Source organism: Neolamprologus multifasciatus, chromosome 5 (genome assembly GCF_963576455.1).
Source record: "Neolamprologus multifasciatus chromosome 5, fNeoMul1.2, whole genome shotgun sequence".
NCBI lineage: Eukaryota > Metazoa > Chordata > Actinopteri > Cichliformes > Cichlidae > Neolamprologus > Neolamprologus multifasciatus.
Window position 1 is genome coordinate 24,245,632 of NC_140443.1, and position 20,258 is coordinate 24,265,889.

Consider the following 20,258-nt stretch of genomic DNA (forward strand, 5'->3'; position numbering starts at 1 on the left):
GTTGCAGTTACCAAAAATCTTGGATGAGTTTGAATCTTGGTGACCTTGAACTCAAGGTCAAGGTCAGAAGTCAAGTTTTCTGAAAATCTTTGAACATAATAAATCAAGCAAGATGTCATCTGGGATTTTGAAATTGATGCCATTGTTGGATCTGCTAGGAGACTGAGGAGTAGCTCTGGCAACCACCAGTATTTTTAATAACTTATTTTTAATAACTTTGATGAATTAAGAAGCAGGTGCAACTTAATTTTTCTTTTTTTTTCTATTCCACTTTCCTCATCTTCTTTTCTCTCTTCTAGTGCATTCTCATTACCTATATGGACATATGCTTGCGGCCTTTTGAGAGTGATATGCCAAATCTGGAGAGGGAGACCTGGGTACCTCACAGGGGAGGCTTCGTCCCTTTGTTGCCCAGCCTCACCTTCCAACTTTCACCTCTCACCTCTTCTTCGGACACGTGCAATACAGAGGCCAACTCTGACCTTTGAACTCTTGAGAGTGCACACTGGCTGCGCTCGCTGCTGTAATGGAGGCTCATCCTGGTCTCTCCCAGTTTACCCCCGTGCTCCCAGTAGCCTTGTTGTTGTGGTTGTTGTGCTCCTGCTCCCCTGATCTCAGCTGTGGATTTTTTTCCTGGTTGTAATAGTCTCAACATGGCCAAGCCCAAACCAATCTTCCTGCGTCATCATGTCCTTTACAAGAAAACAGCGTCAGAAAGATTAAAGGAGATGGTGAGCAGGTGTTGGTTTGGATTTGAGAATGATGAATACTTGTATAAATGGCAGATCCCACCACACGTTACCCCTCTACCGGTTATGCAAGGTATTACTCATTTATCTCTGTACATAAAATGGATGACTTATGTTTTTTATAGAAATATTATATATAAATATATATATATATAAATATATATATATTGGGAATATATATGGAAAACAATATAATATTGCTGTATGAAACCCAATGCCCTGTATTCAATAGTGACTGTTCTCTCTCTCTTTCTCTTTCTTTCTCTTTCTCTCTGTGTCGGACCTTCGTGTGTCTTTTGCTGTATGCTGTGCGTGTGTGAATCGTTGGTGGGAGGGACTCAGTAAGGGAGGTGTGTGTTTCCACAAGGACTCTTCACAGGTTCATGGGTCCAATATCAGACTTCTCTCTTTGCCTCTTCTCCCATTCCTTCTTTTTTCCTTCTCTTCCTTCTCTTTTAACACAATGTAGCTGTTGCCTCTCCTTTCTCTGCCTCTCTCGCCTTCTGTATGACACTATGTAGCCTAGAATAGAGAGAATCCTTTAATATGAAGTGTGCGTGAGAGAGAGAGTGTGAGAGTGTATGACTAAATGAGTCTCTGTGCTTGAGACTAGTAGATTTCGTGTGAAAAGGCCGGCCCCAGCCATGCGACCATGACTTTCTCTGTGGATGGTAGTGTGACCACTGTAGCTCTTCTCTGTTGTTTCCTTACATTCTCTCAAAATCAAACTGTAAACTGCTGCTCAACATCAGCCAATGAAATCCACATGAAACTGCTCCACGTGACAGACTTGTCTAATCTTGCTCTGATTGAGCAGTCAGTACTCTTGGCTCACCAACTCCTCATCCAATAAGAACACAGCAAATGAACCAGTGAAGTGCTGGATGGGTGTACAATCTTTTTCTTTTTCTTTTTCTTTTTAAGTTTTTCCAAGGTGTCTAAAAGGTGTAACGTGCTATGTGGCAGCTATGAGTACTGTGTCTTTATTCCAGGTGTGAAACAATGCTGACAAATCAAGATTTTATTATTTGGCTATTTAAAAAGAAGTGTAATGTATTTATGACACTATATAGACATAAGTAAAGCTGTTTTTTAAAGACTTGGTATCCTGTGTTCCTTGTTGAGTTATATGTGCCAGCGTATTGTATTATAGGCTAAAAACAACACTGGACAGCGTATTGAAAATGGTCTTTATTGTAAGAATTAAACAGAAAATATCACTTTTCAGAACATCTACAAATACACAACAATCTTAGTTATAAAAGTCCAAAATAAGTTAGCAAAAAAAAAATAAAAATGGCAAATCCACTCTGTAGAAAAAGGGAACGTATTTACATCACTAGCATTCATAATCAGTTTAAATTAAGCAGATCTTGGTCAAAACTGCCATGGTACATATTGGCCCCACGAATAAACTCTTGTTTTTTAAGCATTAAAACTCACACACACAAAAAAAATGAATGAAAGATTAGGAAAAGCTTTGAAGAGGAAATCTTAAATTAAGTAAGGAAAGAAAACTGGATCTGTCATTCCTCTGTGGCTCTATAAATCTGGAGGCAAGCCTAACAGGGATCACGTGTAGTAAATATGTGTTGGGTTCATGCAGCAAAGTCTTTGAATCTCCTGTAGCTTTGACAAACAGGTCTGGAACATCGCATAAGGCAGGAAAAAAAGGGAACAAAGCCTCAATGTGAACAGGAAAAGTCAGTTTGGCTAGCTGGCCCGTGGATCAACAGAGCTGCAATACTCGTCAAATGGAAACATTTTTTAATTTGGCATAAGACAAAATAATTTAATCAGCAGAAGCACAAAATAGACATAATTTAGGATTAAAGGTCACTGCTTTTTGTGTGAGGCTCGCTGTGCACCTACTGGCCGGCTGGTCTAAGGGTCTATTTGGGAATGTCCACAGGAAAGGCCACAGGTCCATCTGCTGCAGAGATGCTGTCCACAATGGAGGTCAAGGCCCGCATGTTCCCCTGCTCTGGAGAGTCTGCAACGCTCAGGAGATCTGCAAAAAGACCTAGTTACACACTGAGTACCTGTGAAGGTGCTACCTAGTCTACCTAGTTTAATGGGACTAAGTGAACTGTGCTTACCCTCGCTGCTGTAGCTCTGCGTGCACTGCTCTGGAGTGCTGCTCCACTCCGGGCTGCTGCAGCAGGTGCTGCCTGAACTGGGCTCGCTTGACGACGACACCTGTTGCCATGGAGATGCACACACACAAGTTGCTGTCAGTCACTCTGTTATGATACAGCACGCCATACCACCCCACACAGAAAAACAACACACACTAAAGTGCAGTGTACTACCACAAATGCACATATAGTTAATGCATCCCGTGACCCCACTCAGAGGCAAATGTCCACAAATGTACACAATAAAAAAGACTTTCCGTTACTATGACGCCTGTCACAGGAGTTCTTGTCAGTGTCTTTAAAAACACTAATGAGCTACATATATGGCTGAATACATATGCTGACATATTTCCCTCACAATAACCTCAAACCTTATCCAGAATGAATAAATCAAAAGGAACATGAACAGATAATCAAATTTACACATTTTTGATTTGACATTTTACCCCAGTCATTTTTTAATGTAGTATTTATCTTTCTCTTTACTGTACTGCTCATTTTTCTCCCATATCTTCTGCCACTTTCCAACTAGTGCTGTTCCCAACTCTGTTTCCCTCTTGGCTGATTTCTCTGTTATTTTGAATTTCTCCCTTCCCTCATCCTGTCTCTGTCCTACTTACTCTGGGTTGAGTTGGACTGGGCCGGTAGAGCAAACCCTGCTGTCCTGTCTCAGTGTCCTGCTGGTTGAGGGAGGACACCAGGGCTTGGAGCCTTTCAATATACTGGATGGCGCTCCGCAAGATCTCAACCTTGGGCAGCCTCTGGTTGGGGTTCATCAGCGTGCTCCTCTTCAAAGCATCGAAGGCCTCGTTCACCTTCTTTAGGCGTCTCTTCTCCCTCAGTGTGGCTGCTCGCCGGCGGTCCATGGTCACTGTCTTCCTTTTACACAGCTTACAGGCCCAGGGAAGACACTGACCTGGGCAGTGGGGCTCGGAGTGAGGCGACATGCTGGATGGAGAGGCTTTGTCCTCGGTACCTGTCACTCCAACTCCGACACCCCCAGACAGGTTCCCACACAAGCCCATCATGGAGTTCCTGTCCTGGTAGCCAGCTTGGTCATACGCACCGGGCAGGCGAGAGGGGAAGTAGCTGTCCCCTCCTTCATAGAAGCGCTGGTCAGGGAAAAAATAAGGGTTGGTCTCAAAAAGCTCCATACTGGACAGTTGTGGTCTGGATACAAGGGAACAAAGATCCCAGCTTTCCTAGGAACTAGCCTTCAGTATGCGCTCTTCTGTCCTGTGTCTGGAGTTTGCGTTGGAGTGTACGTGTGTGCACCTATCTTCTTCCCGGCCTGAGTTTGTGATGAGTGGAAGACGTGTGGAGAGCAACTGGTGTGGAGCAACTGTAGACTGGCATTTAAACCCCTTTGCCTTCTGCTGGATCACAGGGTTAAATTTAGCACGAGCCCCCAGAAACCTGACACGACGTTTAGCTGTTGCTGCACATCTACACATCACATCTCTGTTTGGCCCTGCTCTCTAGGGCTTTAAGGCCCAGTTGTACGCGTGTGTGTTTTTCTGTGGGTTTGTGTGCTCATGTATTTCTTAAGAGGCCAGGACATGATCAGTTTGAAATGGGAGAGACAGCCTCAGATCAAAGGTGTCCATCTTAGTAAGTTAATCCCAGACTTGCGTCCCCTTCCGAACATGAAGAGTTCCATCATTAACTGGGGAGGCAGAAGGGACATTCTGGAAACAGCTGTCACTTCTGCTGGGAGCCAGTGGCACGCAGTGACAATACATTGTTTGACTTCAGGTTTTTGATGGGAAGTCAATGAGGCAAGAGACTGTTGCTTACTCTGGACTGCTGTGAAGCACTGTCAGACTCATAATGCGATCAACTTGGTCAATACCAAAAAAAGCTTAGGTGACATTGTTCCTGTGGTTTATGTAACTGCATTCATATTCACTGACTTTCATCCTGAGATGATTGCACTATGTGATGCAAGTGACCTTCTGAGTTATACTAGCCTCAGAACCAGGCAGGTCTGTGCAGGAACCATCAGCAGAGTGAGCTGCTAGGCTGACACTGGCTCACATTACCCCCAGAATTTAAGGGACAGTAATGAGTCAGCCACACAGAGGGAATGGCCTTGGTTGTCCTGACCTCTTCCAGCAAGTCATAGCATTAGCCTAGCCACTGGGTGTTAATCCTTCCAGGACATGTCTCACCTCATAGCTCATCAGCTAATTCTGACTAGCTTCCGCTAACATTGCAGCACAGCCAAAACACACACTTCTGTCAGCAGAGAAGTGGCCTGGAGTGACAGGCAAATCATGAAGAGCGTTACATGAGTCTGTACTCTATATCTTTACAATAAGTTTATCACAGTAATACACTACCTCTCAGGAGATGTTTTGGAAGAGACAAATTGCTAGCAGTTTCCTAATAACTACAGTTCATTAAACTTACAGGGTTGCAAGGTCTGATGAATACCACTGCCAATGGTATTCTCTAACCAATGAAAGAGTAAATACAAGTTTTTTGAAACAAAAGTAAACAATACTATATCAATGGATACCATGAGTTCAATATTTAAAATAGAGAAAATAAAGAAGAACTAAGGACTTTATAGTGTCACGATAAGACGTGAAAAGCTAGGTTTTATACTTTTCCTGCTTATAAAACCAAAGAACAGCAAAAACTCTGGCACAACTTCACCTACTTCCAAGGTGCATGGAGAGGATGAAAAACTCACAACGCAGGGACTCGAGCAACACTTAAGAGTATGACCCTGATGAAGGCCACAAGCCGAAACGCGTTGGTCATTTAATAAAGTTATTCCTCTTTACTTTTAGCTGGAGTCCCTGCTTATAAAATTAAAGAATGCATTATTAATTCCTGTCTTATGTGAAAATTTTGAAAGTTTGACATACCAGGGAGCCTTTCCAGCTAGCTCCCTAAAGCTGCTTTTAATATTTAAACTACAGCATTGTAAAACCTTCTTACATGTTAGCTTGCAAGTTAACACTATTATGGAATTTTCTCTCTCTAGACCTCTACCATCCAGTTTTCTATTGTCCAATTTTGGTGAGCCCTTGCATATTATAAGGCTTGATGAGATGCTCTCCTGCATACCTTGGTTGCAACAAGTAGTAGTTTCTGTTGTGTTCCTATCCGCTCAAACCAGTCTGTCTATTCTCCTCTAATGTCTGGTGTCAACAAGGCCTTTTCACCCAGATGAAAATCTACATTAAAAAATACATATTTTATTGCTCAGATTAATTTTTTATTTCTGACTTTTTTCCACAAGCAGTGACAATCTCACACAGACCGGATTTCGGATGAGAGAACTCAAGATGTTGCAATTTCCTCATTATAACTGCCCCTTAAAGCCTCTATGTATTTATTTTTATTGTGGATCAGCGTTGCCTAAACAGCAGCTTGTTTAAAAGAACATATTTATAGGCCTGGTTTGTGGCAGATATTTTGATATTTCGTGTAAGAGAAAGCACAGGTGCAACCAATGATAGCTGATTTCCATTTAAGCGTTCCAGGGTTGTGCTGGTTCAAAGGGTTAATGACACACAATGGAACAGAGCCTCTTATTTCTTACTGTTTATTCTTTACCTGTGTTTTATATCATTTTGAAGGTAACAAACACAAAGTTTCAGTTAGACACAATCAAAACAAAAAAATCTTACAAGTCAGTGAATTATCTACAGGGAGATTTCAGTCCTGGGATTAGGTGCCAGGCAGAGGTTTGGCAGGCCCGTCTGGTGGCTTGTGGTATCCTCCTGCGGTTTGGGCTTGGGTTTGAGGCAGAGTGCACAGTCTTAGCTTGGCACGGGGCTGGGTCGGCTGTCAGGTTAGTCTGTGACGGATCGTCACTGATGGTGGAGTGAGTACAAAGAAGCCTGTGTTGAACTCAGGGGTACAGCAAGGAGGGGGTTTGCAGTGTGTCAGAATCACTCATAACCCTCTGTCATCTTAACCCATTGTCAGCAGAACTAGAGATGTGTGTGTGTGTGTGTGTGTGTGTGTGTGTGTGTGTGTGTGTGTGTGTGTGTGTGTGTGTGTGTGTCCCTCAGTATTTGAAGTGAACACTTAAGATACAGAACAGTTTTACCTGTGGTTTGCTAATACTGTACTTTATTTTCCATCTTAAAATAGGCCAAACCAGTGAAAAATAGGCTGGCTCTAATTTAATTATGATTGATTGGCCCCATGTAAGAAATAATGCAAAAAATATACAAATTAATACCCATTGTGACATTTGGATTTATTCTAAGTATCAGAGCTATTGACTAAATTACTAAATAAATATGAATAATATAATATAATATAATATAATATAATATAATATAATATAATATAATATAATATAATATAATATAATATAATATTATGATATAATAATATATTTCTTGTCCATAGTGTGTAAGGGTCCTCTTGTGTGCAGCGGGAGGGGGGGGGGGGGTTGCCCTGTCACTGGCAACACTGTTCCACTTCTCCTCAGTGACAAGCAACAGCACATTGTGGGACAGCTGAGCTCTGGGGGAGGAGGGAGGGATCAGTCCTCCTCACCCCAGGTTAGCCTCAAGTTTTCCAGTGACCTGGAGAGCTGTCATCTGAGTGCAGTCGGGAAATCTCAGATATGTAAGAGGAGAATAACATAACAACAGCAAGGAACTGTTTATTAGAGGTGGCTAAACCAGGTCTTCCATCCAGTGAGATACATTACGATATAAGACGCAAAACAGGATACACAAGTTGTTTAAACAAATACAATACATGCTTTTGTTTCTACTTCATTTGGATGTTAAACTCATAAAACTCATAATAATTCCCATGAGTTTATTTGTATTCTAACAGCTTTATGTGCTTTAGTGTCCAGCACGAGCACTAACCTATTATTTTGACTAGTAGATACTGAGAATAGGAAGGAAGCAGAATCATTCAATTTTGACTTTTGCTTGAAATTTTGTGAACACTTTAGAAACGACCTTTTTTGGCTTCTTTGATACCTGCCAGGCTATGACCCCTCTTGCTACTGGAGAGATCTTTTTTTTGGGGGGGGGGGGGGCTCCTGGGCAGTGTAACAATGATCTTCAATATTTCTCAATTTACGCTATCTGTCTGACTTTCTATTGTTGGAGTAGAAAGTGTAGCAATAGTTCTGTAACCTTTTCCAGCCTGGTGGGCTTCAATAAGCCTTTTTTCTAAAGGACCTTAGAAATCTCATTTGTGCATGGTAAGATACAGTCCCTCAGACATGACAATGGATTTTTTTTTTCTTTAAATAAAAAGGACTGAAGACAGATGACTTTTTTTTTTTTTTTAAATTAACTTCTAATCCTCAATATGTTCATAGACTTGCTGGTGTATTTTTCTCACTCTATAAATAACAGTTATGTTCTGCTTGAATAACTGAGTTCTGTGTTTTACACTTTTAGGATTTGTGTAAAAAATCTGGTGACCTGCTCGGATGTCTAAATATTTATTTAGATCATTCAGAACGAGTCAGGAAGTTTAACATTTTAAAGGAAAAAGACACAGGAAATTATTAATTATTGTTTTCCACATGCAAAAAATAAAGTCTCATTCCTGGCCTTTCTGTACTCCTGGAAAGCAATATTCAGTCTGAAATCCAGACTCATGCAGCATTATTATGTACTAGTTTCATGCCTTTGGGAGAGAGCATTGTCACCATAGTGACAGCAACACATGTCCAAGTCTGTCGTCTCAGAGACTGTCGCCATGAAAACTGCACATCCATTCCTAAACTCTTTGATATCAGAGCTTCTCTTCCAGATTACGATGAGGTTATACTTACTATAGAACATTAATGTTGTATAGGATCATTATATGGAGATGTGACAAAGCAGCCGACTCCTCCTCGACAATCATCAGTGCATAAAACACAATGAGAGCAAATTAAAATATTCAGTCAGATCTGATTACTGCCCTGCTGTGTCCCACTATTTCTGTTGAGTAATGACCCTTACATAAGCGATACAGTTTGACGACCCCCCCCCCCCCCCAAAGGTGATGTGACACTACTATGACCTGGCTAATCATCAGGAGAATACTCCCATTCATTTATACTCAGAATGAAGTGCCCCACCTGTGTTTGCACAGGGCTCTGGAGGCCTGGAGAAAGCCTTCTAAGTCAGGGTAGGGGGAACAGTAGTTCTGTAGCCCAGCCGTGCTGCTGGTCACTGGGGCTTTTATTGCAGAGTAATCCCCTACAACAAACAGAATGGCCGGCATGTGCATACGCAGCTGTTGCAGTCTTAGTGCAAGTGGTGTCATGTTAAATCACAGGAATGGACTGAGCCCCTGCACCATCCGCTGCCCTTCCCTTCGCTGGCATCCCACTCACTGAAAAGCTCCAGCACACATAGACAAATACACATACATACTCATGCCTATGTGCATAACCCACTTCCCACTAACATACTTTGCAGCACATGGCAGCCCAAAAGTTATTCCCTGTAAATAACTTGTGCCCCATTGCTACAAACAACCAGATTATTTCAATGACATATATTCAGAGGACTTATGATAATCAAAGCAGGTATCACAGGCAGGAAAACAAAGTGACATTTACACCCTGACACTTTCCAAGTATATAGCACCATTAGCATAGTTCCTCTGGGAAATTCTGAATCCCTCTGAAGCCAGGTATGTATATAGTATATACTGTTGAGGATGGCTATGTTTTAACTATTTCCAGTTTTTCAGTCCAGCTCTGTTATCTTACTCTGCTACATTTCAATCATGCCCCTCGCTACCCATCTATATCCTTATTTTTAATCTACACTATCTTCAGGCCTTCTTCCATATTCCTGTCTTTGTTTTTCTCTGGCTCCAGTGACCTTCTCCCATGTCAGCAGAGGGACAAATTTAGCGGCCTAGTTTCTGGAGCGACCAAATAGTCGGACACAACAGAGGGAATGTGTGTATTTGTGTGTGTGTTTGTATATCTGCATGGAAATTAGAAAGGAAAGAAAGGCCCTAGCCCCACAGATACAGTTATAGATATCCAGACATGTACTATCCTCGGGGTATGAGACAAAGGACACCAGAGGAAGGTATCACAAAAATCTATATCTTAAAATGAGTTTTGCATTTATGACATCAACAAATAAACCGATTAATGGCAGTGACTGCAATAAAACAATAAAAATAGGCATAAGAATGGAAGCAATAACAATTTTCCCTTCAGGAATTATTGCATACGCCACCGAGGATAAAGAAAGAATGTGTTAAGTTATTCTGGGATGTTGAGATGGGAGCACTGTCGCCATGGAAACATGCAGATCCTTCACCACTCCCTGGATCTTGTCATTCTAGAGCTGCCAAGCTCCGGGTGCCATGTCACCAGGGGTGTTATGCCATTCTTCGTCTCTACTCTCGGTGACGCACCAGATGCCACATACAAAGCAGCAGGCCTAGACCGTTCTTGAATTAGCTGCAGAGTAAAGGGAAGCATTTCACAAAACATCAACACCTACCTACCAGCTCGCATGTGAGGTCTTCAGTGGTAAACCACTGGAAAATAAATTCTTTAAATAAAGCGCATGAGTGGAAATTGGAGAAAAAAAATGTCAGTGAGTTTTGTTGTCTTTCTTTTTTGTTTTACTCCACTACAGTTTACAGCAGAGGTTGGTAACCTTTGCTATTCAAGAAGCCATTTATGAGTAACTAAAGGGATGAATCAGTGTTGGATCTATATATAAGAGACAAACAAGCAAGGAAGAACATTTTAATTGTATCTTTAGACAGTTTTTTGTTAGCCGAATTTACAAAAATGCTAAAGAAAATAGTTTAACAGGTATCAAATAGCATTTTTGCACCAATGAGGTGACATCTCAGTATGGTGTGCAGTGTGTCCTTAAAACATTTTAGGAAACTGGACAAGTGGAGGACCAAAGAAGAAGTGACATTCCTAAAAACTACCTACAACAGTATCTCAATATTCTTAAGAAACAGAAAAAATTACAGCAAAGATCTGACACAGGATCTGAGAAACATATTTGGCTCTTCAGTTGATCCATCTACTGTGGATGGCTGCCAAGCCAAGAAGACATTCTTAATTATGGGAAACAGGGAGAAAAGACTGAGGAATACCAAATTACACAAGACCTGGACAGTCATGGATTGGCCTCCCCAGAGCCTGCACCTCAACATTATTGAGGCAGTGTGGAAGCTTTGAATGCTCTCCAAAAAGCCCGGAGAATTATTCCTGAAGACTGCTTTAAAAATGAGAAGAGATTTTCCCTAAGAGAGTTCAGAGTTGTTGCAGAATAAAGGTGGTGATACCAAATACTGATTTTCAAGCTCATTGCAATTCTACAAATTGTTTTTGCTTTATGTATGTTTCAATATATTGCTGCACCTATTTTCCATTTTCGTAATAACTTATATAGTCTTATATAAAGACTTTTCCCAAGTACTGCACATCCATGTAAACTGCTGCTACCGAGATTCAGAAATATTCCGAGGATAAGGCACCAGAAGATAGACGTAAGCCACCTTTTAGTTAAATTTTTTTTACAACAATTGTGTATAAAAAAATGTGGATTAAAAAAAAAAAGAAACATAGCCATTCCAAGTGGAAATACTTTGATAATTATTATAAACAGTTTGTTCAATATAAGAATTAAAGGTTGCTTACATATATAGATAAACAATAATGTAATAATGAAGAATCTGAAAGTTAACAAATAACTTAGAATTTGAATAACAAGCTGTTGCATTATGACTGCATATTTGGGACTTGTGTTTGATGTCAGGGGGAGAACAGTTTAACAGGGGACTTTCCATAAACAGGAAATACACCCCAATGAGTAATTGGTAAATAACACAGGTGTAAAGTAGCTGCAGTGTTTGGTTGAAGTTGGATAGCAGTGGTGTTACAGAGGCATACACAGTCGAAGGCAGGGCGTATGCCCCAATTCTCAAGAACAGGACAAAAATAAGGCAAGCACGAGTAAGCAGGAGATGAACAGTGAGTAAGCAGAGGAGAGTTGCAGGTGCTGGAACCCAGTCAAGGAGGAGAGGATGCATGACAGCTGGCCTGTCATACACAATGACTTATTCAACTGAAACACACACAGAGTTCACCATTGGGTACCGTACACCAACTGTCGCTCTGGTGAAGTAGTGAACAAAGCAGACAATTCCCAACTCTTTCTCGCTTAACAAAACATGTTTATTCCATAACAAAAAAAAAAAAAATCCCTATAAGTGCACCATGTTTTAGAACATTATGGTCTTAATGTGACAAATTGGGATGTGTTAATCAACCAGTATCACGTGTTTCATTTACATGAGGTCTCTATTTAATGGGAGCCTTTTTCCCCTTGATGTACAATGCTAATACTTGTTACAATCTATAATTCATCTTTTATTGCATTTACATTACTAATATAGCTCTGACACCAGCTTGGCGCTGGATCTGATTAAGAGGCATGCTCTATATATATCCATTACATGTTATTACAGGGACTGTACAGTTTCTGTAGTCAACGCTTACAAGACTGAAACCTCTCTCCACCTCCTGGCAAAGACTAAGCACAAGTAAACATCAACTCAAACACTTAATATACACACTGTGTTACGCAGAGCCAAAGTTAAATGCCTAAAAGTCACTGAATAATAAGGAACAATGTATTTATTCAAGACCGTTCACACACACTCAAAAAGTAGCATCTTTGTGGTCCACAATCTTCAAATAAAGCTGAACAATCCAAATAAAATCTATAATACACATTTCTGTATAAAGTCATTACATGGCAGTGTAACGCTTAAAATAACCCCTGTGCAGCCATTTTCACTGAGAGTACACCTGGTAACTCAGCCGGTTTCTTCTCTCTATTCTTAAATTACAAATGCAAATTAGATTTTTTCTTCTTTTTTTTCCTCTCTCTTTTTTTTTTTTTTTTTTTTTAAAACAAGTGCACCATTTTCTGTTTGCTAGGAGCTGACCACAAGTAAAACAAAATAAATAAATTAAATACAAAACCTACATAAAAATGTTCATTTTAAACAGGTTCCAGAAAAGAATCTAAAGTACTCCGAATTATAATATTTAAACACGAACCAACAACATTATGACATAACTTACTGCAGGCATAGCTGTCAGAGGTTTGACAATTGTACATACTGAACACGTTAACATCAAATTACCAAGGTTCAACAATTACGGTTAATACTTCAGCTGTGCATTACTGTCTACGTTTACATTTCTGGCTGCAAGAAACTAGACTTAAGTCACCTTTGTATTTCACAATACATTCACATGTGCTGAGAGTACATTGATTTTGGGAGGAAACTTTCAAGCCTGAAACATCTAAAAACAGATTTAGACTTTGTTTCTTCCTTCAGCTGCTTTAAAACTTACATTTTAGAGCTGTGTTATGTAAAGAGATGCAGGAGGGCTTAAGACAAAAAACAAACAAACAAAAAAAACTAACAAAAAAACCCCCCACAAATAAAGGGACAGCTCAAAGAGACCTGTACTTTCATACCTGCATTTATTATTCTGTTCGGTTTCTGTCCAGATGGACGAAGTAAATTAATGAAAAATTTAGGGAAGCACATCCTAAAATTTCCAGAAATAAAAATCAGCACCCAAAAACTGCACTATGAATTACAAGAAATTATGAAGACAAAAAAAAAAAAAAGCCATAAACTTTTAGAGGAAAAAAAACCAAACAAAAAAAACCCCTTCATAACATAAAATAAAAACTCAAACTGTGTGTGCCTATGTGGTAGTTTTAATAAATAAATAAATACTTCTGGATTTGTATGTCCCTTATTTAAATGTGGCACCAAAACAAGCATTTCGTATAGTGAACTGTTAAAACTGAGGTTTCGTCTAACAATACTTCAGAGGCAGTGTGACTCAAACCATGCAACAGAGCAAGATTCACCAAGTGCTGTATTTTGTCTCTTTATAAATTTGACAGTAAGGTGCAGAGATTTTATGAGTCCACAAGCAAAGACTGGTACTAGGAGCCATGCAGCTGTATGGTTGAATGTTGTTGAAAAGTTTGTATTGTGATTTTTTTGGTCAGGTCCCCAGGACTTTACAGATGGGTTTTGTGCCCTTCACAGGATGAATATTTTAATAACCTTCTGGATTATCTTCCCACATCCTGGACAAGGAGCCTGGAACTTATGTAGCCTCCTTGCACATGGAAAACAGGTAAGCAGGTGAGCAGTGCGTCCGTGTATAATATTTCCATTACGTGGCCGTACTCGACAGAGCTTGCAAGGCTCCAGCAGCGCCTCAGGCCTAACATCCTCAACCTCCATGCCCAGATTCTCTTGACTGTCTCCTTCAGAGAGCTGCTCATCTTTGTGGAAGACAGAGGGCCTCGGACCTTTGCCTTTTCCCGTTACCATTGTTGGCAACGGTCGATCGGCGGTGGAATGTGAAGGGAGGATGACAGGATCAGAAACCGTCCTGCTGCAATCTGGGACATCAATGCCCGTGTCGCTGTCATCTTCCTCATCGTGGGTAATGAGTGAGCTGCATGCTGGGATGTCAGGAACAGAAAGGGAATGGGCAAGCCGAGGGACATCTTTATACCAGTTCTTTCTTAGAGCCCAGCACCGAACACAGTACCTCTGGAGAGGTATGTTGTATTTTCGGCACTCTGTGCACTGCCATGCATCCTAAGATATAACACAGCATTCACAAGGCTGATATAGTTGTAAACAATGGCTGTAAATGAATAAAAGGAGGCTCAGAGATACTGACCTGTGTGGAGATCTCTGTATCAGTATCATCACTCAGACACTGAGAGTCTTCATCTGGCTCCTCCTGCATCTAATAAATACACATCAGATCACATCACCTCTCCACATTTCTTAGTGAAAAACATTTTATTGGCAGGAAAGAAATATATCACAAAATTAAAAAAGAAAAAAAAAAAAAAGAAAAAAGAAAGACATACTTCTCTGTCTGCTTTGTCCTCCTTCATTCCCCCATCATCATCCTCCAGTGGAGGCTCTCCTTCTCTGCTGCCTTCTTCCAGAGCAGCCTCTTTCATCTCCACACTCACCTGTTCACTCTCGCCCTCGGTGAGGAACCAGAGGTCGTCAGTGGTGTCCGACACAATGGCTGTATCCTCTTCCTGTGCAAGAGACAGCTGACACATCAGTCAGACCACCACTGTTATGATCTGATTTTTGCCATTTGTCAACAAGTAATGTCTGTTAGTTTTCCTAAGCTTGAAACCTCTAAAATGAACCTTATTGCCCATTTTAACCATTTTTAACGATACTGGGTGGACTTTCTAGCAGCACGTGAGGTGTCTTACTTGGTTTGTGTGGATGTCAGTGGAGCCATTGCTCCTGCGGCTGTAGTTATTACGGAGATTACCCAGAAACCACCAGGGCAAGCCAGAGAGGTCCCACTCATCCAGAGTAACATCCAGCTTGGGTCGCTTGCAGGCTGAGCGTTGCAAACCTTCAAGAGAGTCTAAGGAGGTTTTGAACATTTAAACAGTGTCTTGTAACGAGGCTGTTAAGTATGCAATGAACTATTTGGTTACCATCATCTGGTTCCCGAGGTCGTCTCTGGGAGGGGGTCTGCAGGAGAGGCCCATCACTACCAGCCTCCAAACCTGCTTTGACCACACCTCCACACATCTGTAAAGGAAGAAAATGCAAATGCAAGAAATTAGAACACAGAGCCGTGACTGGGTACTTGGAGGACTCGCAGCTCCTTTTCAACATGGCCTCTGTTTACAGGTGGGGTGGGATGGCACAAGGGACAAAGGGCTGGGCAATTTGGGTAAGGGCCAGTGGGGAGGGAGTTCAAAATAATTTAGGATATAAATGCAAACTGAAATGTTGAGTGCTGGGTAAACAAAGCAGAAAGCAAAGGCAAGGAAAGCCAGTATACTAACAGACAGGTGAATAAACAAGAGCATGATCACACAACCCACCGCAACTCTAAATTCATTGGATTCAATACATTTATTCCAAGGTATGTACTGTTGTCTCATTTTGTTTTCTTAAATGAACAATTTGGCACATTTGTCAAAGCAAAGAAACAGACGCACACAGAATTTAAGTCTGAAGTAACATCTACCAGACAGATCTCTTATTTTAATCACTAAAATGTAACTAGGAAATATGCAAATGTGCAAACACGTAAATTATCATCTGAAATTTAATTCGATAGCATTCTGAGATGGTTGTGGCACATGCAGCAACCTTTAATTTCATAAAAAGGACAAATATCTTACAATAGCTCAATGTTGCGGCAAACCAAATTACATACAAGCCACGAAGTAAGATCAAAGAGGATTTGGGAAGGGATTGGAAAGAAGGGTGCAGGAACGTGGGATTAGGTGAAAAGGTTTAGGGCAGTCAGACCTGTGGGTGATCAGGAGCTGTGATCCTCCAGTTCGGAGCAGAGAAGAGAACTCTGATACAGACAGAGACAGTGACTCTGCCCCCCCCATCCAATGGGTGGAACTGGTGGGTCATAAAACAGTGATGAAAAGCCACCAGACCAAACCAAGAATGGGGTTGTACAGAGACGGTGCTACTCTGTACAACTGCACACCAACGAAGACAGCAGCCCTTACACCACCTTCCCCAGAACACACAACCCAGTAGAAACTAAACTTATACTTTAGGCAAAGCACTTTAAAACAGAGCCAAGCCAAAATAAGATTTTTAAGACTGATACTTGGGGATTTAACCTCTCATAAATAAGTTATTGTCAGGAAAAAAGACAACTTGTTATGTGTAGTTATTTGTGAAAAAGCAAACCGTTGAAAAATGATCTTGTTTTATTATGACAATAAGTCATGAAGTACCAGTTCATGCTCTGCATAACTGCTCTGACCATCTAGTTGTGTTTGCTGCCAGCAGGGAAGTTGCAGAGTGCCCTCTGGTGGACAAACTATGGAACATCAACACTCATGACATGGTTGAAGCACACTTCTCCGTCTCCTGTTTACTTTTTAATTCATCTGCAGTTATAAATGCCAATATCAATATATGTATGAGTAGCTAACTTTGACTGATATATCAGTCGGGCTCCATTTAAAGGCATTATCTGAGTGGCTGTGCACTTAGTTTGTGACATTGTTACAAAAAGTTGTGTGTAGTGAAGCGAAAGCAGGTAAGGGTCTCTGTTTCTTCTGAGCACCATGCTTCAGCTTTACCTGACCACGATCCTCCACTCCGCCATCTACACATTCACGGCCCACAGAAAGATTCTCTGCAGCGTCTGCATTTCAAATGAGACACAGTAACAGAAAAAGGACATCCCCCCCCTTTAATTATAGCATTGCACACTCTCACTAAGGCCCTTCAGATATGAAGTTTAAGCAGGGGAAAGGGGTCCATCTGGGACTGTGCAGGATCCCCACATCCTCCAAGCGATGGACGGCCTTTCACAATCACTCATAATATAGTCAACAAGATGGTCTTTGAATATACATGTAATGTTGGTATACCCACAGATCTTCTCATGTAATTTAAAAAAAGAAATGTGATGCAAATAACAGTGAATTCAATAAAGAGCACAGGAAGAGACATACTTTGACTTCAGACACCCACAAATGAATCCACAGATTGTTTTGTTTTTTGTTGATTCCACCTAACAAAAATATAATTTCACCAAAAAAAAAAAAATGTGCAAAGGACTTAAATCAATAAATGAAAGAATCACTTACCAGCACAGTCAATAACAACCAAATACTTCTTCAGCATTTCATACACTGGGCTGCAAAATGGGAATACAAGCATTTAAAATTAAGACTTTTCTTCTTTTTTTTAATTTATAAAGTCCAGATACACAAAGCAGAACCAACAGTGGGCACAGGTTTTGGTTAAGGTAATTACCTCGGGTTTTTAACAGAGAAGCTCTCCACTTCCAGCAGCTCTCCCAAAGGATCGTCCTGGCAGTGGACTATGTGCTGCCTCTGTTTGTCATACAGTTGCTTCCCCATGATGTATTGGCCCAAGTAGTGCATCACCTACACAAAGCAGAAGATTTCATATGTACAGGCTACATTTGTACCTTTTGAATGACCACGTGACCGAAAGCTCTTTGTCACAGGTCTTTTTCAAAGTCATACTAGACAGCTCACCTCTTTGAGCGTGAAGACATCCTCCTGGGCTCCAGCCACACGCAGTATTTGCAGGAGAGGGGCTTTTGGTTGCACCTAAATGGACAACAGCACCGCCGCTTAGCATCACATGTATTATATGGGGTAACTGAATGCTTGTAGTTTCGTCTTAACTGCACCTGATTCCCTTCTCCCGGTAGCGTCCTGCATGACGAGCTTGATGCCGGAGTCTGGGCTGGTAGGGAGCTCATAGTAAACGAACGAAAGCTGCAAAGCAAAAATTACAACACGCATTATAAACGACTCACCACACTCACCCATTCAGCAGCATTCAACAGCTTGCTATAGTCACTGACTTTGCACATCCCACGCAACACCAGCGCCTTCGGCGCCAAACGCAGCTTACCAATGTCAAGTTATTGACAGACTGAAAAATTCTGACAACGTTTATAGTCAGTGCCAACTAGGCCGAGTTAACTTCTCAATCTGAAACCGTCATGGCCTGTCACTTCTCACACTATTACTTTCCGTTTGGCGCCCTCACACAGCAAAACTAAACCAGGCAAGCCAACGCCGAACAAATATGGCACAAAAAAATGCAAGAGTATAGGTATTGCTGTGCTCACACATGTGGGCCGCAGTCTCTCTAGACATCTCTAGCAGGTGGCAAGGCTGCTATCGCTACAGGCAAACGTGTTAGCTAACATAGCAGCAGCGCTAACGATGGCTAACTTTGGAAGCTAGTCAGTTACTCAACAATTCGCTCCTAATATCAACTCACCGTGAGGAGCTGACATTACTTCACAGCCACTACATTGCTCCGGACGCAGTATTGGCTTAACAGCTGGTCCGCATCGTAAAGACGTATGGAAAACTGAAATGCTGGCTTTTTAACACTAGCTAACGCTAGCAACCAGGAGACAGTTAGCTGAACTACAGATTCAAAATGATGACTGTGGCTACTCAACTTCCGCATGAGAAGCCAGAATATGGCTCCCCCTACTTTTTAAAAATATTACTTGGAGGCATTTTGCCCTTTTTAAAACAGTCTTTTCAGATTAAAAGCATGTTATAAAATACAAGGATTTAAAAAAAAAAAAAACCCTTCAGCGAAAATACCCTGTTCAGTTTAGGAAGCGTTTATGAAGCATAAACCACGGAGTCCACTTGCTTTCGAACGGTGACAACACGACATCCCAAGAAAGGAATGGTTTTGCTGGTTGTGGCCACAGACCTCTCCAGGGCGCAGGTTTTAAATATCACCCTGGGTCAATACAGCTGAATCAAATGATTAATTCATTATTAGACCTCTGGAGAACTTCAAGACATATGGAGCCATATAGCTAACTATTGAGGAGGTCATTTAGCCATTTAAATCAGCTGTGTTGGATCAAGGACACAAAACCTGCATGACACTGGCCCTTGAGGCCTGGAGTTCCCCCTCACCCCTGCCTTAGAAGAAGAAGGCTCTGTTGAGTGTATTGAAATCTGCAAAGACGACTGTTGGCAGCATCATCACTGCACTACACCAGCAGATGCTTGAAAGACGCTACTCACCCTGCACACATTTATTGCACTCCCCTTAGGAGGCTGTAGTGCAGGAGTGGTGAATCAAACAATTAGTTCAATACCAGGCCTCTGGAGAACTTCAAGGCATATCGAGCCATTTAGCTATTTAAATCAGCTGTGTTGGATCGAGGACACATCTAAAACCTGTAGGACACCAGCCCTTGAGGCCTGAAGTTGGACACCCTTGCTGTAGCCCATTCAGCCTGCAAAGGTAGTCCAGCTCCATGGTGATGGCACATACATTTGTGGTCTTCTGGTAATGAACTATTCATTTGATTCAGGTGTGCTGACCCAGGGTGATATCTAAAACCTGCAGGACACCGGCCCTTGAGGCCTGGAGCTGGACAATCCTGGACTACAGGAATCACCCTGTGCTACAAGCAGTGACTAACAAGGAGTCAGCACCTGCAAAGCCATTCACTTCATGAGAATTGTCTTGTTGTTGCCTCTCCAGTGCTGTGTGGAGAGTGTGGTGAGTGTTTTCTGCTTCCTAACTGCACAGGCTCATAGCTCTGAAGTTAAAAGGACTTTGTGTTATGCTGTGAGGACTGAGCAATCCCTTAATTCACAGGTGTCGAACTCCAGGCCTCGAGGGCCGGTGTCCTGCAGGTTTTAGATGTGTCCTTGATCCAACACAGGTGATTTAAATGGCTAAATTACCTCCCCAACATGTCTTGAAGTTCTCCAGAGGCTGAAAATGAACTGATCACTTGATTCAGGTGTGTTGACCCAGGGTGAGATCTAAAACCTGC

At 41.5% G+C, this 20,258-nt stretch overlaps 3 protein-coding genes across 13 annotated transcripts in view; 1 reads left to right on the plus strand and 2 right to left on the minus strand.

Annotated features, from left to right (window-relative positions):
• The window catches only part of ppfia4 (PTPRF interacting protein alpha 4), a 62,837-nt gene extending 59,717 nt beyond the window's left edge, over positions 1-3,120 (plus strand). For all 5 annotated transcript variants that reach the window (XM_085159681.1, XM_085159678.1, XM_085159679.1 and 2 more), the window contains one exon: positions 300-3,120. The gene's annotated coding sequence lies outside the window, so the exon portion shown is untranslated. The remainder of the gene's footprint in view (positions 1-299) is intronic.
• On the minus strand, positions 2,132-4,510 carry myog (myogenin). 2 transcript variants are annotated; one of them, XM_085159684.1, is made up of 3 exons: positions 3,508-4,500; positions 2,849-2,948; positions 2,132-2,760 (listed from the first exon to the last, which is right to left on the minus strand). In XM_085159684.1, the coding sequence occupies exons 1-3, from the start codon at positions 4,039-4,041 to the stop codon at positions 2,642-2,644; spliced, it is 753 nt and encodes a 250-aa protein (XP_085015810.1). In that variant the 5' UTR covers positions 4,042-4,500; the 3' UTR covers positions 2,132-2,641. The 2 variants fall into 2 exon arrangements, with proteins under 2 accessions (XP_085015810.1, XP_085015809.1); XM_085159683.1 differs by having other exon boundaries at positions 2,132-2,948; positions 3,508-4,510.
• Positions 4,511-12,029: 7,519 nt separating this feature from the next.
• Positions 12,030-19,887, minus strand: mdm4 (MDM4 regulator of p53). Of its 6 annotated transcripts, XR_014874066.1 has the most exons (12): positions 19,495-19,887; positions 18,117-18,204; positions 17,959-18,033; positions 17,711-17,844; positions 17,542-17,591; positions 17,029-17,093; positions 15,400-15,496; positions 15,166-15,326; positions 14,800-14,994; positions 14,604-14,672; positions 12,791-14,518; positions 12,030-12,759 (listed from the first exon to the last, which is right to left on the minus strand). XR_014874066.1 is itself a non-coding variant. In XM_085159303.1 (11 exons), the coding sequence occupies exons 1-11, from the start codon at positions 19,503-19,505 to the stop codon at positions 13,949-13,951; spliced, it is 1,515 nt and encodes a 504-aa protein (XP_085015429.1). In that variant the 5' UTR covers positions 19,506-19,887; the 3' UTR covers positions 12,030-13,948. The 6 variants fall into 6 exon arrangements, 5 of the variants coding, with proteins under 5 accessions (XP_085015429.1, XP_085015430.1, XP_085015433.1 ...); XM_085159303.1 differs by having other exon boundaries at positions 12,030-14,518; XM_085159304.1 differs by having other exon boundaries at positions 12,030-14,518; positions 14,800-14,979; positions 19,495-19,876.
• Positions 19,888-20,258: the final 371 nt, after the last annotated feature.